The sequence below is a fragment of the Ranitomeya variabilis genome, chromosome 8, assembly GCF_051348905.1.
Source record: "Ranitomeya variabilis isolate aRanVar5 chromosome 8, aRanVar5.hap1, whole genome shotgun sequence".
Lineage (NCBI taxonomy): Eukaryota > Metazoa > Chordata > Amphibia > Anura > Dendrobatidae > Ranitomeya > Ranitomeya variabilis.
The window spans coordinates 146,519,006-146,538,421 of record NC_135239.1 but is presented as its reverse complement, the minus strand read 5'-3'; the positions used below and the strand labels follow the sequence as shown (position 1 = coordinate 146,538,421).

The window sequence follows — 19,416 nt, the reverse complement described above, 5'->3', positions numbered from 1 at the left end:
CTGATATGCAGGACTAATCAACAATTACCAGAAATGTTTAGGTGCAATTATTGCTAGGGGGTAACACTAGATACTGAAAGCACAGGTTCACATACATTTGCCAGTCACACATGTGATAATGACCAATTTTTCTCCATAAAAAATGACATAGTATAATATTTTTAACTCATTTGTTTGATTTGGTTCTCTTTATCTACTTTTATGAGAATTTGATGTAGTTTTAGGTCAAATTTATGAAAAAATATGAAACATTTTGAAAGTTTGTGAACCCTTCAGGCACAATGGTATGCATTACACGCATACCTTCAGTATGTTATATGTTGAGAGTATTCTGTAATTAGCAACATTATTGGACTGAGCATATATTGACATGATGTGGTTCCATTTGAATTTGAAAGTGGGAAGATTGTATATGGGTGAGGCCGGCCTCACACTAGCGAGTTTTACGGACGTATGAGCGCATAAACTACGTCCGTAAAATATGCATAACACACGGCCCAATGATTCCCTATGTCCCAGCTCCTATCAGCCGTATTTTACTGATCCGTATTATACGGTCTTGTACGGCCGTACAAAATCGCAGCATGCTGCGTTTGTCACCGTACTGCGCAAAAAAATCGCCAATGAAAGTCTATGGGGGCGAGAAAAATACGGATTACACACGGACCAGAAGTGTGACTTGCGAGAAATACGCAGCGGTGTTAGTGAAAAGCCGGCTTTTCCTCTCTCCTTCACAAACCCGACATGATATGAGACATGGTTTACATACAGTAAACCATCTCATATCCCTTTTCTTTTTGCATATTCCACACTACTAATGTTAGTAGTGTGTATGTGCAAAATTTGGGCACTGTAGCTTGTAAAATAAAGGGTTAAATCGCGGAAAACATTGGCGTGGGCTCCCGCGCAATTTTCTCCGCCAGAGTGGTAAAGCCAATGACTGAGGGCAGATATTAAGAGCCTAGAGAGGGTCCATGGTTATTGGCCCCCCTGGCTACAAACATCTGCCCCCAGCCACCCCAGAAAAGGCACATCTGGAAGATGCGCCTATTCTGGCACTTGGCCACTCTCTTCCCACTCCCGTGTAGCGGTGGGATATGGGGTAATGAAGGGTTAATGTCACCTTGCTATTGCAAGGTGACATTAAGCCAGATTAATAATGGAGAGGCGTCAATTATGATACCAATCCATTATTAATCCAATAGTACGAAATGGTTAATAAAACACACACACATGATTAAAAAGTATTTTAATGAAATAAAGACACATGTTGTTGTAATATTTTATTAGACTCTTAATCCACCTGAAGACCATCGTTCTGTAACAAAGTTAAAAAAACAAACAACAATATTCCATACTTTCCGTCGTTATGTCCCATGATGTAAATCCATCTGAAGGGGTTAAATCATTTTACAGCCAGGAGCTCTGCTAAAGCAGTGCTCGTGCCTGTAAAAACCCCGGGTACAGAATGGAAAGCAGGGTGACCTGTAGTTACCTTGAGTCGCGGTGATGCGCCCTCTGCTGGATGTCCTCATGAACTGGAGCCTTGGAAAAGTTCCCACGCTCGAGTTCATATGAGGACATCCAGCAGAGGGCGCCTCATCGCAATTCAAGGTAACTACAGATCACCCAGCTTTCCATTCAGTACCCGGGGTTTTACAGGCACGAGCGAGTGCATTAGCACAGCTCCTGGCTGTAAAATGATTTAACCCCTTCAGATGGATTTACATCGTGGGACATAACGACGGAAGGTATGTATATTGTTGTTTGTTTATTTAACTTTGTTACAGAACGATGGTCTTCAGGTGGATTAAGAGTCTAATAAAATATTACAACAACCTGTGTCTTTATTTCATTAAAATACTTTGTAATCATGTGTGTGTGTTTTATTAACCATTTCATACTATTGGATTAATAATGGGTAGGTGTCATAATTGATGCCTCTCCATTATTAACCTGGCTTAATGTCACCTTACAATAGCAAGGTGACATTAACCCTTCATTACCCCATATCCCACCGCTACACGGGAGTGGGAAGAGAGTGGCCAAGTGCCAGAATAGGCGCATCTTCCAGATGCGCCTTTTCTGGGGTGGCTGGGGGCAGATGTTTGTAGCCAGGGGGGGCCAATAACCATGGACCCTCTCTAGGCTATTAATATTTGCCCTCAGTCACTGGCTTTACCGCTCTGGTGGAGAAAATTGCGCGGGAGCCCACGCTATTTTTTTCCGCCATTTAACCCTTTATTTTACAAGCTACAGTGCCCAAATTTTGCACATACACACTACTAACATTAGTAGTGTGGAATATGCAAAAAAAAAGGGATATGAGATGGTTTACTGTATGTAAACCATGTCTCATATCATGTCGGGTTTGGGAAGGAGAAATGAAAAGCCGGCAATTGAATTACCGGCTTTTCACATATATCGCGCTGAATTAAATATAAATACAGAATATATATATGTGTCTCAATGACATATATATATATAGACTGTATATATGTTTTAACGAGCATTTGAGCACATAAATCCATTAGATGTCGGTTTTGCAAGCCTGCGAGAAAATCTCGCAGTACGGATGCCATACGGATTACATACGGAGGATGCCATGTGCAAAATACGCTGACACACCCTGCCTACAGATGACATACGGATCACTATTTTGGGGACTTTTCTGCGTATTACGGCTTTAAAAAACGGACCGTATTTACATACGCTGAATGTGAGGCCGGCCTAACACTGTACAAGGAGGGGATTTAGGTAGAACATAAACATTATCCTTTCATACATAAATCCCTTTAGAATATAAGCAGTTCTCTTGGCTGTAGTCGGTCATGTGGTTCATGGAAAAATATGTATGAACCAACATTTATGTAGTAGATGTACAGATATTATTAATACAATGAGAATGTTCATTGTGTGTCAAGAATGTATGCAGATGGATGCTATCTGAAATATTTTTGTTTGGCAGCAAGTGACTATTTAAAGAAAAAGTGAAAGGTTGCTGATTAAGGCTACTTTCACACTAGCGTCGTGCACTGCATGTCGCTATGTGTCGTTTTGTAGAAAAAATGCATCCTGCAAAAGTGCTTGCAGGATGCGTTTTTTCCCCATTGACTTGCATTAGCGACGCAGTGCGACGCATTGCCACACGTCGCAACCGTCGTGCAATGGTTATGTCATGTTGCGTTGGACTGTCGCCACCACGAAACGTTGCATGTAACGTTTTTTGGTGCGTCGTGTCCAGCATTTCCGACCGCGCATGCACGGCCGGAACTCCGCCCCCGCCTCCCCACACCCCACAATGGGGCAGCAGATGCATTGAAAAACAGCATCCGCTGCCCCCTTTGTGCGGCGCTTCCACAGTATGCGTCGGTGCGCCGCAACGGCGCATTGCGACGTGCAGTGCACGATGCTAATGTGAAAGTAGTCTAAGCCCCAGGAGAAGCCTATGAGGTGAAACCTTTGATTGGGCTGGATGCTCAGAGTGACTTGGTGGAATTTTAACTTTTGAAGCCTCTTTTACTTCTATGTCTCTGATTAACTTAAATAAAACCTTCACAATTATCATAAATCAGTGAATGGTCTGCATTATGCCTTTTGTACATGAGCAGGTTTAATCTATCCACTTCACAAACCATGAGACAAAGAGCCTTCATGAAAGTGTAGGAGAAAAGACACCATCTTCCCGGTATTAGAATTTCCCCCCAGATCTTTAGGGGTAGTGAGTCTATGACATATTTCCTTCTCCTTCTTACGATGAGACTTAGACTTTTTTCAGTATAGCAGATTTCATAGCCAATTTATTCCATCCTATTGCATGAGGATCATTGGGATATGCATTTCTGATATTTATTTGATAAGTTTCACTTATGAAAATGTGTCAATTAATGGATTGCAAATCTACATCAAAATCTCGGTAAAGATCGCATGCAGTTTATTCAATACCGTTATATGCGATTTATACCACGGTGTGTGAATAAACATTAAGGTGTGTGCATAAGTTTTCTATCTCTCATAAGTTATAACAAAGTATACATGAGAGACTTTACATCATCCGACATAACAACTGCAAAAAACAAAATACATTTAGCAACATTTATAAAATGTTAGGTTACTTTCACACTAGCGTTTTTTTCAATACGTCGCAATGCGTCGTTTTGGCAAAAAAACGCATCCTGCAAAAGTGCTTGCAGGATGCATTTTTTTCCCATTGACTAACATTAGCGACGCATTTGCGACGCATTGACACACGTCGCAACCGTCGTGCGACGGTTGCGCCGTGTTGTGGCAGACCGTCGGCTGCAAAAAACGTTGCTTGTAACGTTTTTTGCGGCCGATGGACCGCCATTTCCGACCGCGCATGCGCAGCCAGAACTCCGCCCCCACCTCCCCGCACCTCACAATGGGGCGGCGGATGCGCTGGAAAAATGCATCCGCTGCCCCCGTTGTGCGGCGTATACAATGCTAGCGTCGGTACGTCGGCCCGACGCTCTGCGACGGGCCGAGTACGACGCTAGTGTGAAAGTAGCCTTAGAGAAAGGTTTCCATTTACATTTTATGGTACAAAAGAGAACATCTAAAATTCTAGGTATGGTGGCTTATGAAAGTATTCACCCCCTGGACTTTTTACCTATTTTGTTACATTACAACCTGTGTTTAAATATTTTTGTTACCCGATTTCTGTGTGATGCATCAGCATTAACTCCTTAAGCCCCGAGGGTGGTTTGCACGTTAATGACTGGGCCAATTTTTACAATTCTGACCACTGTCCCTTTATGAGGTTATAACTCTGGAACGCTTCAACGGATCCCGATAATTCTGACATTGTTTTCTCGAGACATATTGTACTTCATGACAGTGGTAAAATTTCTTTGATATTACCCTGCGTTTATTTGTGAAAGAAACGGAAATTTGGCAAAAATTTTGAAAATTTCGCAATTTTCCAACTTTGAATTTTTATGCCCTTAAATCACAGAGATATGTTACACAAAATACTTAATAAGTAACATTTCCCACATGTCTACTTTACATCAGCACAATTTTGGAAACAATTTTTTTTTGTTAGGGAGATATAAGGGTTAAAAGTTGACCAGCAATTTCTCATTTTTACAACACCATTTTTTTTTAGGGACCACGTCACATTTGAAGTCATTTTGAGGGCTCTATATGATCGAAAATAACCAAGTGTGACACCATTCTAAAAACTGCACCCCTCAAGGTGCTCAAAACCACATTCAAGAAGTTTATTAACCCAGGTGTTTCACAGGAATTTTTGGAATGTTTAAAAAAAAAATGAATATTTAATTTTTTTTCACAAAAAATTTACTTCAGCTCCAATTTGTTTTATTTTACCAAGGGTAACAGGAGAAAATGGACACCAAAAGTTGTTGTACAATTTGTTTTGAGTATCCCAATACCCCATATGTGGGGGTAAACCACTGTTTAGGCGCATGGCAGAGCTCGGAAGGGAAGGAGCGCCATCTGACTTTTCAATGCAAAATTGCCTGGAATTGAAATGGAACGCCATGTTGCGTTTGGAGAGCCCCTGATGTGCCTAAACATTGAAACCCCCCACTGAAGGGGTTAACTAGTGGGTCAGTTTTATAGGTCGGGATGTTACGGACGCGGCGATACTAAATATGTGTACTTTTATTTTTTTTATTATTATTTAGATAAAGGAATGTATTTATGGGAACAATATATATTTTTTTCTTTATGTAGGAATTTTTTTTTTTTTTACACATCTAAATATTTTTTTTTTTACTTATTGACATTGCCCCGGGGGGTGCCTTGGCCATCATGTTATAATGTCAGATCGCTGATTTGACACTTTACAATGCACTATGTCAGATCAGCGATCTGACGTGCACTGCTCCTGGCGTACCAGCGCCTGCTCCGAGCAGGCGCTTGGTAAGCCACCTCCCTGTAGGACCCGGAAGTAGCCCTGCGGCCATTTTGGATCCGAGGCCTACAGGGAGGAGATGCTCGGTACGAGGTGAGCACATCGTCTTGTACCGAGGGTCTCAGGGAAGCACGCAGGCAGCCCCCTCCCTGCGTGATGCTTCCCTATGCCCCCGGAACGCTGTGATCATGTTTGATCGCAGTGTGCCGGGGGTTAATGTGACCGCTCCTGGCACATAGTGCCAGATGTCAGCTGCTATAGTCAGCTGACACCCGGCCTTGATCGGCCGCGCTCCCCCGATTGCTATGACGTACTATCCTGCCCTGGGAATTAAGTCCCAGGTCACCTTGACGGGATAGTACGTCATATGGGATTAAGGGGTTAAATAGTCTAAGTTGAAGAAGTAAAGTAAAAAAAATAAAGGCATAAATTAAATTTATGGGATCAAATAACTAAGAATTGGCATGTGCATATGTATTCATTCCTTTTTCTATGAAGTCTCTAAAAATTTCTGGTGCAAGCAATTACCTTCGTAAGCATACAAAGGTAAAGTCAGCCCACCACGACTAATATAGCCTTTTAATAAGGACTAACCTTAATCCAGCCTCATGATCGAGGTCAGCTCCAGCAAATGAGCAAAAGCACGTGCCTGCAAGGCACTAAGTATTAAGGTGAGCGATACAACCTGAGCTAAAAGATCCCCATGCCATGTCCCTGTGAGGAGCCATGAGGCGATATGAGATAAGCAAGGAGGGGGATGACCAGGGCACTGAACGCCCAACGCGTGTTGCCAGGAACCCTGGCTTCTTCAGGGGCAATGAGTGCAGTGGAAGTGCAAGCATCATAAATACCTTGGTAATCATCATAGGACAGGAAACAGCTGGTGTCCAAGGGCAAAAAAGTAATAGACACCACTAAAGCCGGCCGGAGAAACCGGAAATGACAGAGGCACCGGCACATGCGCAGTAGCATGACAAAAATGAGAGCAACCATACTCCAGAGTCCGAGCAGCTGGAAAGTGCGCACTAAAGGCCAGTGCAGTATAAGCCTATGGAGACTCTCGGCCGAGAGTGAGGAACTGCAAATAGAGTGAAAAAGCGCCAAAGGGCGCAAGATAAAATGCTGCTAGATCGGAACACAGTGCCCATAGGAAGGAGGGGCGAATATAGACGCAAATGAGAAAGTATTTTAGCAATAAATTACAGGCGCCTGTGCAGTAACATAAAAGAGGTAAAGGCACTGTTTCCTGTCCTATGATGATTACCAAGGTATTTATGATGCTTGCACTTCCACTGCACTCATTGCCCCTGAAGAAGCCAGGGTTCCTGGCGACACGCATTGGGCGTTCAGTGCCCTGGTCATCCCCCTCCTTGCTTATCTCATATCGCCTCATGGCTCCTCACAGGGACATGGCATGGGAATCTTTTAGCTTACTGCCTTGCAGGCACGTGCTTTTGCTCATTTGCTGGAGCTGACCTCGATTATGAGGCTGGATTAAGGTTAGTCCTTACTAAAAGGCTCTATTAATCGTGGTGGGCTGACTTTACCTTTGTATGCATATGCATTTGCCAGCACTAGGTTTAGAACTGTTATTTATTGTTTATATTTTGGAACCCACTGATTTGTGACAAACCTTTTTACTTTAATACTCTAGGGCAATACTGTGTATTTTTCAGCTAATGAGCTTGCTAGCTTTACAAGGCTATATTTTGTGGTGTGGGGTTTTGACTAGGGCATTACCCTATTATTTGTCATTGTATTTACTGTGTGTGTATTTTTAAATGTTTTTTTCTGTTTTTTGCAGTGTTTAGTGCTTTGTCTCAATAAAATTTAATGATTTTGCAGAAATTTATTGTGTGGTGATCCCCGTTTTATGCATGCCTTCTTCTTTCTTGTTTTGGTATTTATACGTCTTTATGGCATGTGATGAGAGATCCCCAGTAGTGGTGCCCGCCTAAATTGATTATTTCAATTACCTTCGTAAATCACATGCTTAGTGAAAGGAAGTCCAAAAGCCCACCTGTGTGCAGTCTGTGTCACACGGTCTGTCAGTATATACACTTTACCTTTTCTGAAAGGCCACAGACGCTGCAACATCATTAAGCAAGAGGCATCACTAACCAAACAGCACCATGAAGACCAATGAGATCTCCAAACAAGTTAGGGACAAAGTTGTTTAGAAGTACACGTCATTGTTGGGTTATAAAAAACAATCCCAATCTCTGATGATTCTCAAGAGCACCATCAAATCCATTATCATCAAATGGAAAGAACATGGTACCACAACAAACCTGCCAAGAAAGGGCCACCTACCAAAACTCTCAGCCCAGGCAAGAAGGACATTAATCAGACAGGCAGCAAAGAGACCAAAGGTAACCCTGAAGGAGCTGCAGAGTTCCCAAACAGAGACTGGAGCATCTGTCCATATGACCACGATAAGAGGTGATCTTTATGGAAAAATGGCAGAAAAAACCTTTACTTACTCACAAAATTTGAAGGCTCATTTTGAGTTTGCCAAGAGACATGTGAGAGACTCCTAAAATATATGGAGGAAGGTGCTGTGGTCAGATGAGACCAAAATTGAACTTTTTGGCAACCAAGGAAGCTCATCACCCCAAGAACTCCACCCCAACAGTGAAACCTGGTGATGTCAGAATCATGCTGTGGGGATGTTTTTTGGAAATAGGAACTGGAAAAATGGTCTGAGTAGAGGGGAAAATGGATAATGCGAAATACAGGAATATTGTTGTGTAAAACCTGTTTCAATCTGTCAGTGATTTGAGACTGGGACGGAGGTTCACCTTCCAACAATACAATGACCCAAAGCATACTGCTAAAGTAACCCCTGAGTGGTTTAAGGGGAAACGTGTAATTCTTTTGGAGCGGCCCAGTCAAAGCCCAGACCTTAATCCAATTGATAATCTATGGTCAGACTTGAACAGCGTTTCCCAAACTCCAATCCTCACAGTCCCCAACAGATCATGTTTTCAGGATTTCCTTAGTATCGCACAGGTGATGGAATTATTATCAAGGCATCAGAAATGGCCACAAGTTCTCTCGCCTTTGCAATACTAATGAGATCCTGAAAATATGACTAGTGGGGGTCCGTGAGGACTGGAATTTGGGAAGCACTGGACTTGAAGATTGCTGTTCACCAGAGGAAGCCATCTAACTGGAAGGAGCTGGAGCAGTTTTGCATTGAGGAATGAGCAAAAATACCAGTGGCAAGATGTGGAAAGCTTATAGAATCATAGAATGGTAGAGTTGGAAGGGACCTCCTGGGTCATCTGGTCCAACCCCCTGCTCAAAACAGTATTCACTAAATCATCCCAGACAGATGTCTGTCCAGCCTCTGTTTGAAGACTTCTATGGAAGGAGAACTCACCACCTCTCATGGCAGCCTGTTCCACTCATTGATCACCCTAAGGCCGACGTCACACTGGCGAGTTTTACGGATGTATGAGCGCAGAAAATACACCCGTAAAATACGCATAACACACGGCCCAATGATTCTCTATGGCCCAGCTCCTATCAGCCGTATTTTACGGACCTGTATTATACGGTCTTCTACGGCCGTACAAAATCGCAGCATGCTGCGTTTGTCACCGTATTGCGCAAAAAAAATCGCCAATGAAAGTCTATGGGGGCGAGAAAAATACGGATTACACACGGACCAGCAGTGTGACTTGCGAGAAATACGCAGCAGTGTTCTATAGAAAAGCCGGTAATTCAATTGCCGGCTTTTCATTTCTCCTTCCCAAACCCGACATGATATGAGACATGGTTTACATACAGTAAACCATCTCATATCCCTTTTTTTTTGCATATTCCACACGACTAATGTTAGTAGTGTGTATGTGCAAAATTTGGGCACTGTAGCTTGTAAAATAAAGGGTTAAATCGCGGAAGAAATTGGCGTGGGCTCCTGCGCAATTTTCTCCGCCAGAGTGGTAAAGCCAGTGACTGAGGGCAGATATTAATAGCCTAGAGAGGGTCCATGGTTATTGGCCCCCCTGGCTTCAAACATCTGCCCCCAGCCACCCCAGAAAAGGCACATCTGGAAGATGCGCCTATTCTGGCACTTGGCCACTCTCTTCCCATTCCCGTGTAGCTGTGGGATATGGGGTAATGAAGGGTTAATGTCACCTTGCTATTGTAAGGTGACATTAAGCCAGATTAATAATGGAGAGGCGTCAATTATGACACCTATCCATTATTAATCCAATAGTATGAAATGGTTAATAAAACACACACATTATTTAAAAGTATTTTAATGAAATAAAGACACAGGTTGTTGTAATATTTTATTATACTGGTAATCCACCTGATGACCCTCATTCTGTAACAAAGGAAAAATAAAAAAACAACAATATCTCATACCTTCCGACGCTCAGGTCAAGTCCCACGAAGTAAATCCATCTGAAGGGGTTAAATCATTTTATAGCCAGGAGCTGTGCTAAAGCAGTGCTCGAGGCTGTAAAACCCCCAGGAATGAATGGATTGCAGGGGAATGACCTGTAGTTGCCTTGAGTTGTGGTGAGGCGCCCTCTGCTGGATGTCCTCATATGAACTCGAGCGTGGGAACTTTTACCAGGCTCCAGTTCATGAGGATATCCAGCAGAGGGCGCCTCACCGCAACTCAAGGTAACTACAGGTCATTCCCCTGCAATCCATTCATTCCCAGGGGTTTTACGGTTTTACAGCCACAAGCACTACTTTAGCACAGCTCCTGGCTGTAAAATGATTTAACCCCTTCAGATGGATTTACTTCGTGGGACTTGACCTGAGCGTCGGAAGGTATGAGATATTGTTGAGTTTTTATTTTTCCTTTGTTACAGGACGAGGGTCTTCAGGTGGATTACCAGTATAATAAAATATTACAACAACCTGTGTCTTTATTTCATTAAAATACTTGTAAATAATGTGTGTGTGTTTTATTAACCATTTCGTACTTTTGGATTAATAATGGATAGGTGTCATAATTGACGCCTCTCCATTATTAATCTGGCTTAATGTCACCTTACAATAGCAAGGTGACATTAACCCTTCATTACCCCATATCCCACCGCCACACGGGAATGGGAAGAGAGTGGCCAAGTGCCAGAATAGGCGCATCTTCCAGACGCGCCTTTTCTGGGGTGGCTGGGGCAGATGTTTGTAGCCAGGGGGGGCCAATAGCCATGGACCCTCTCTAGGCTATTAATATCTGCCCTCAGTCACTGGCTTTACCACTCTGGCAGAGAAAATTGCGCGGGAGCCCACGCCAATTTTTTCTGCCAATTAACCCTTTATTTTACAAGCTAGAGTGCCCAAATTTTGCAATACACACTACTAACATTAGTAGTGTGGAATATGCAAAAAAAAAGGGATATGAGATGGTTTAGGTTTACTGTATGTAAACCATGTCTCATATCCTGTCAGGTTTGGGAAGGAGAAATGAAAAGCCGGCAATTGTATTACCGACTTTTCACATATCTCGCGCTGAATTAAATATAAATACAGAATATATATATATGTGTCTCAATGACATATATATATACATACTGTATATATGTTTTAACGAACATTTGAGCACATAAATCCATTAGATGTTGGTTTTGCAAGCCTGCGAGAAAATATCGCAGTACGGGTGCCATACGGATTACATACGGAGGATGCCATGCGCAAAATACGCTGACACACCCTGCCTACTGATGACATACGGATCACTATTTTGGGAACATTTCTGTGTATTACGGCCATAATAAACGGACCATATTTTCATACGCTGAGTGTGACGCCGGCCTGTCAAAAAGTTTTTCTAATATCTAATCTGTGTATCCTCCCATTCAGTTTCAACCCATTGCTTCTAGTCTTTCCTTGAGCAAATGAGAATAAAGATTATCCTTCTACAATGTGACAGCCCTTGAGATATTTGAAGACAGCTATTAAGTCTCCTCTCAGTCTTCTTTTTTCCAACTAAACATTCCAAAATCCTGTAACCGTTCCTCATAGGACATGGTTTGTAGACCGGTCTCCATTCTGGTCGCTCTTCTCTGAACTTGCTCCAGTTTGTTGATGTCTTTTTTAAAATGTGGTGCCCAAAACTGGACACAATATTCCAGATGAGGTCTGACCAAAGGGAGTAGAGGGCAATAATGACTTCGCAAGATCTAGACTGTATACTTCTGTTAATACATCCCAGAATTGCATTTTACTTTTTTGCTACTTCATCACACTGTTGACTCATGTTCAGTTTATGACCTATTAGTATACCCAAGTCTTTTTCACATGTGCTGTTGCTTAGACCTATTCCTCCTATTCTGTATATGCTTTTTTCATTTTTATTGCCCAGATGTAGTACTTTGCATTTTTCCTTGTTAAAAACCATGCTGTTAGTTGCTGCCCACTGCTCCAGTTTATTTATGTATCTCTAGTTTTAGCTATCCCTCCTAGCTTTGTGTCATCAGCAAATTTAATCAGTGTACCCTCAATTCCTTCATCTAAATCATTGATACAGATGTTGAACAATACAGGGCCCAGGACAGAACCCTGTGGTACCCTACTTGAGACATTCTTCCAACTGGATGTGCAGCCATTTACTACCACTCTTTGGGTCCGATCACTAAGCCAGTTATGAATCCACCTAACAGTTGCCTTGTCCATTCCATACTTAGTTATTTTTTCAATAAGAATGGTGTGAGATCTCATAAAGACTCATCCATAACAACATGCAGCGTAATTGCCACAAAAGGAGGCTCTACAAAGTACTGACTTTAGGGGGGTTAATAGTTATGCACACTAAAGATTTCAGTTATTTTCTCCTATTTGCTGTTTGCTTCACAATAAAAAAAACAATGTTCACAGTTGAAGGCATATAATGTGAGGAAGCAAAATATGTAAAATGACAAAGGGTGAATACTTTCACAAGCCACATTATTTTGAACAGGTTAATTGCATACCTGAGTGAATTCCAATCCGGATCCATACAGGCAATCCAGGCAAATGGTTCAATTCAAAAGAACCCATAAAACTAAGAATATCCAAAGCCATTCTACATATATCTATTGCATGTCGATTTCCATTTCGATTAGGGAGACCACTGACCACCATATAAGCATCTCCAATTGTTTCAACCTTAGGATGACATAAACATTTAGGTTACAGAATAATGCTTATTACCTCTTTAGGTTACATTCACACATATGTTTTTCCCATCCGATTGCTAATGTGATGTTAAAATGGAGAGTACGCAGACAAGTTGAGTTTAAATTAACCATTCACACATGCCTTGTTTTAATGGATCCTTGTATCAATTATATTAAAATCAGTGCATGTCCTATTCTGATTTATTTTTGCAGAACAGATTCAACCATTAAAATCTATAGCGCACTTTAAAAAAAATGAATGAATAATAAAGCCATGCATTTCTCAATTATTTTTAACTGACCCACTGCTAAGAGTCAACAGAAAAAAACACTTTACCTCTTTCATGTTGCAAAAATGCATAAAAGAAAAATGGATCAAAGCGGGAGCAAAACAGATGACACATGGGAATAAAACGGTCTGCATTTGTCAAAAGAAAAAATGTAAATAAATGTTTATGCAGCGCCCCAGAGTCCTGGTCGTTGCAGTGATATCATTCTTCCATTCTTCCACCAGGGGGAGTGATATTACGTCTTATGGCAATAAAGGAGATCTTCCTACCAGGTATCACAAACCATACACCACACATCACACTCCAGACCACCAGGGGGAGCCTTGCTCCTATTTACTAGGGCACTCCTCACAGAAGGGTAAAACTGGTGGGCTGGATAGAAAGTTAGAGAGAAGCTGGCTGGGCTTTGCCCAGGCAAGACCTGTCAGGTAGACAGGGGGAAAAGGAGGAACAGCCTGTCAAAGGGTCCCTGACAGGGGTGGGATCCTGTCAGAGGCTTAGCAAGACAGAAAGACACGAAGCTGCGCCTGCCCCACGTGCGGCAGCATCCTAAGAAAAGACACGAAGAGAATTGTGTTGTAGAGGGTGAGAAACGAAGTCATAGCACAAGGAGATATCACCAGAAGGAGTTCTGCCCTGAAATAGGCTGCCTCCTTCTGAGGCGCGTAGCCGGTGGCCGGAACACCGAGGGAGCAACAGTCTCCAAGCCTTGCTCCAGAGACCGGCAGTACAGTCAATTCCAAGTTGGCTGCCCGACCTTAATACCTAGGAAGACATGGTGGCAACTTGTGGGGGTCGGGGCGTCTCTAGGGTCCCTATAAACAAGTCTCAGGCCATCAGTCATACGGGTTTGTCCTATGCATACCATCTGGGGGACAGAGAGGAAAAAATAATATCTAGAACATCTACAAGGGTTGTGAGGACCTTACCGAGAAGCTCAGCAGGGAGGTACTACAACACACAGGTGCTAGAGGAAGGCTACTGATTTCCACCTGGATAAGGGAACTCTGGATTTGCCTTCAGACCGGCTGGACTCTGCCTACCCTGTGGTCTGTACCCTGGACTGTGGATGCTGAAGTCTTCAGTAAAAGGTAAAGAGACTGCAACCTTGTGTCCTCGTTATTCCCTGCGCCTTACATCATCCACCATCACCATCTTCACTTCTGGGAAGCCCTGGGGATACACTTCACCTGTGGGAAGGTATACCATCTAGCTGCCATCACATCACCCCAGCGGACCCCTATGCAGCATCGGTCACCCTGACCGAATACCACAGGTGGTGTCACGAACATTATCCCTTTAAAGACCTTTCCCTTTGAATACGGACGTCCCTAGGGCCACGGACCGGGTCAGCCACCGTGACATTCCCCCGAACCGAAGGACCCGGTACCGAGTACCCCATTGCCCTAACGTGGGGGTGATCCATTTACATGCAGTCTAAGGCCTGGTTCACACTTGCGAGTGTGATGCGAGTCTCTCGCATCAATACCTGAAATTCATGCAGCCGCACACTCCAGCCCCGAGTGCCGGAAGCGCCGGGTATTGATGCGAGAGACTCGGGCGAGTTTCTCGCATCACACTCACAAGTGTGACACCGGCCTAAAGCTATGTTCACGTCACATTTTTGCCTTGTTTTTCACAGAAAAAAACATGTAGAAAAATGGTGGCAAAAAAAGCATTTAACCCTTTAGTGATAGAGCCAATTTGGTCCTTAATGACCAGGCCAATTTTTACAATTCTGACCACTGTCAATTTATGTAGTTATAGCTCTGGAACGCTTCAGCATATCCCTTTGATTCTGAGAACATTTTTTCGTGACATATTGTACTTCATGTTAGTGGTAAAATTTCTTCGATATGACTTGCTTTTATTTATGAAAAAAATGGAAATTTGGCAAAAATTTAGAAAATTTTGCTATTTTCAAACTTTTAATTTTTATGCCCTTAAAGCAGAGATTTGTGTCACACAAAATAGTTAATAAATAACATTTCCCACATGTCTATTTTACATAAGCTCAATTTTGGAAGCATAATTTTTTTTGTTAGGAAGTTATAAGGGTTAAAAGTAGGGTTGAGCGACTTTTATTTTTATAGGATCGGGTCGGGTTTCACGAAACCCGACTTTCTCAAAAGTCGGGTCGAGTGAAATCGGCCGATCCTATAAAAAAGTCGGGGTCGGGGTCGGCCGAAACACGAAACCCAATGCAGTGCAATGGGATACTATGGTTCCCAGGGTCTGAAGGAGAGGAAACTCTCCTTCAGGCCCTGGGATCCATATTAATGTGTAAAATAAAGAAACAAAATAAAAAATATTGATATACTCACCCTCGGACGCGCCCTGGTTGTAACCGCCAGCTTCCGTTCATAAGAATGAGCGCTTGAAAGTCCTTAGATGACGTCGCGGCCTGTGATTGGTCGCGGAGCGGTCACGTGACCGCAAAGCGACCAATCACAAGCCGTGACGTCATCTAAGGTCTTTCAAGCGCTTGAAAGCCCTTAGATGACGTCGCGGCTTGTGATTGGTCGCGTTGCGGTCACGTGACCGCTCCGTGACCAATCACAGGCCGCGACGTCATCTAAGGACTTTCAAGCACTCATTCTTATGAATGGAAGCTGGCGGTTACAACCAGGGCGCGTCAGAGGGTGAGTATATCAATATTTTTTATTTTGATTCTTTATTTTACACTTAAATATGGATTCCGATACCAGATTCCCGATATCGCAAACATATCGGAACTCGGTATCGGAATTCCGATACCAGATTCAGAAGATCGCCGACCTCATGGCCGACCCCACACAGGGGTCGGGTCGGGTTTCATGAAACCCGACTTTGCCAAAAGTCGGCGACTTCTGAAAATGGCCGACCCGTTTCGCTCAACCCTAGTTAAAAGCTGTTAGCACCACGCCAGATCCCTGCTCTGACAGGCAGGGTCTCTGGTGTGTCACTTCACTCACCCGTGCTGCAGACCATTCTTCCCTTCCCCATGCTCTGCATGCTTCCACCCGGTCCTCTAGCCATGTCCTTAGGGCACACGCATGTTGTGTAAGGATCAACACCAGTACAAATCCTGTTTGCTGCACCCTGGTGCAAATCCTGCCTGCTGCATTCTGGGGGATGGAGCCGGAGAGTCCAGGAAAGCTAAGGTATTGGAGGGGGCTTGGGAGACCCCACGTCTCTCTCCTCTGGTATGCTAGAGGAGAGCGAAATAAATTGGACATCTGACTTTTTTTTTGCGTTCGCTGTTATTCGACGAATAAAGGTGATCACTAGACTGGGGACGGTAAAAACAAATCCGAATCATGTTCTCGACTACCGGGGTAGCTGAGACCCCGGAGATTTTCCTATACTGGGGGGCGCTATACCCTTATTTCTCAGCGCCGTTAAAAAGCAGCACTGAGAAATAAGTACCCTTACCTGCCACCTTTGAAAGGAGTATCAGTGGTCGTTAAGGGGTTAAGACTCATTAAACATAAATGCAGATCGGTCTGAGATCAGACAGCAATACATGGACTGGAGCATGATAGCTTTGTGTTTTTCTATGAGTCTGTCACCGACCACTGTCAGTCTGTGCATAAGGCAGGGGACAAACACAACGTTTAAAAAAACGGTCCGTTTTTCACGGACGAGAATCGCACAAATGTTTCCAAAACAGTGATCCGTGTGCAGTGCGAGGATGCGATTTCCTCGCATCAAATGATCCTTTTGACATCCGTGTGACATCCGTATGGCATTCGTATGCCGAGATTTTCTCGCAGGCTTGCAAAACCGACATCTAATGCATTTATGTGCTCAAATGTTCGTTAAAACATATATACAGTATATATATATATATGTCATTGAGACACATATATATATATTCTGTATTTATATTTAATTCAGCGCGATATATGTGAAAAGCCGGTAATTCAATTGCCGGCTTTTCATCTCTCCTTCCCAAACCCGACAGGATACGAGACATGGTGGCGGTGAGGCGCCCTCTGCTGGATGAACTCATGAACTGGAGCCTTGGAAAAGTTCCCACGCTCGAGTTCATATGAGTTCATCCAGCAGAGGGCGCCTCACCGCAACTCAATGTAAGTACAGATCACCCAGCTTTCCTTTCAGCACCCGGGGTTTACAGGCACGAGCGAGTGCTTTAGCACAGCTCCTGCCTGTAAAATGATTTAACCCCTTCAGATGGATTTACTTCGTGGGACGTGACAGATCAACAGAAGGTATGTATATTGTTGTTTTATTATTTTGCAGAGCGAGGGTCTTCAGGTGGATTGAGAGAGCAATAAAATATTAAAACAACCTGTGTGTTTATTTCATTAAAATACTTTTTAATAATGTGTGTGTGTTTTTTTAACCCTTTCATACAATTGGATTAATAATGGATAGGTGACATAATTGACGCCTCTCCATTATTAATCTGGCTTAATGTCACCTTACAATAGCAAGGTGACATTAACCCTTCATTACCCCATATCCCACCACTACACGGGAGTGGGAAGAGAGTGGCCAAGTGCCAGAATAGGCGCATCTTCCAGATGTGCCTTTCCTGGGGTGGCTGGGGGCAGATGTTTGTAGCCAGGGGGGCCAATAACCATGGACCCTCTCTAGGCTATTAATATCTGCCCTCAGTCACTGGCTTACCACTCTGGCGGAGAAAAGTGCGCGGGAGCCCACGCCAATTTTTTCCGCCATTTAACCCTTTATTTTAGCAGCTACAGCGCCCAAAATTTGCACATACACACTACTAACATTAGTAGTGTGGAATATGCAAAAAAAAAAGGGATATGAGATGGTTTACTGTATGTAAACCATGTCTCATATCCTGTCGGGTTTGTGAAGGAGAAGTGAAAAGCCGGCAATTGAATTACCGGCTTTTCTCTAACACCGGTGCGTATTTCTCGCAATGCACAAGCATGGTCCGTGTGTAATCCGATTTTTTCTCGCACCCATAGACTTGCATTGGCGAGTCTCGGCCGAGATACGCTGACAATCGCAGCATGCTGCGATTTCACTCGGATCCTGAATACGGCGGAGAAAATATCGGATGATGGGAGCTGCACCATAGATTTACATTGGGACGAGCGCAATGCGATTTTTTATCGCATTGCACTCGTCCGTATTACGGTCTAGTGTGACCCCGGCCTAAGCGGTCCGTGCAATGACCAATTTGCATGGATATCTGAATGAACCATTATTGTCCCATCAAAGTGAATGATAGTTCTAAAATCTCCTGCACGTTGCTTATTTTTTTCCATGCAGATGTGAAGCAGTTGTTAAAATTTACAGCTTGTTAATAATTTCAAACATTAGTGATTTGTCTTGTATGCAAAAAACAGACCAATTTTAATAAGTGTTTGGTCAATGTATCAGTATTTATTTTCAGTGCTTCATCAGTGATTTTCTCATATGCTAAAATATAAACTACAATGTTAAAAATGGACAACATATTGATGGCACACGGATGTCTTCTGAGTATTGTCAGTGATTTTCATGGACCCATAGACTTGTATTGGTGATTTTGATCCTTATGGATCAATAAATGGACATGTTTCAATCTTTTTTTGTAGACCTTTGTTCACAAAAACACAGAGACATGTGAACAGAAACAAAAACTTTAAGCCAGGGTCAGATGTATGTAAAAATCTTAACCCAGGACCCAAGAGGTAAGGGGACCCACTGCCATCTCCAAAGGAGGTTGAATTGTGCAGTACTATGAGCTATTGGACTGCAAAGGGCCTATACAGTTATGTGCAAAATAACAGAAGTGTGTTTAACCCCTTTCTGACATCAGACGTAATAATCCATCCATGTGCCCTGGGCCTATCTGACCTGGGATGGATTATTACATCTGCGTGATCACCCGCGCACACGGGTGGTGTGCGGGTGATCGCCACCAGGTATCAACTGATTCTGACAGCTGACACCCGGCACTAAGTGCCAGGAGCAGTCACAGACCGCTCCCAGCACTTTAATCCCGAAATGCTGTGATAAAAAGAGATCACAGCATTCTGGGAGCATGCAGAGGGCTGACAGCCCTTGTGGGTTTTGATCAGAGACCACATGCCATGAGGCGGGGTCCTGATCGTTACCATGGTGACTCGAT

General features: G+C 43.2%; 1 protein-coding gene across 3 annotated transcripts in view; it reads right to left on the bottom strand.

Annotated features, from left to right (window-relative positions):
* The window catches only part of GUCY2C (guanylate cyclase 2C), a 1,047,636-nt gene that overhangs the window by 162,524 nt on the left and 865,696 nt on the right, over positions 1 to 19,416 (bottom strand). For all 3 annotated transcript variants that reach the window (XM_077277787.1, XM_077277788.1, XM_077277789.1), the window contains one exon: positions 12,844 to 13,018. In XM_077277787.1, the coding sequence (XP_077133902.1) occupies positions 12,844 to 13,018 (175 nt within the window). The remainder of the gene's footprint in view (positions 1 to 12,843; positions 13,019 to 19,416) is intronic.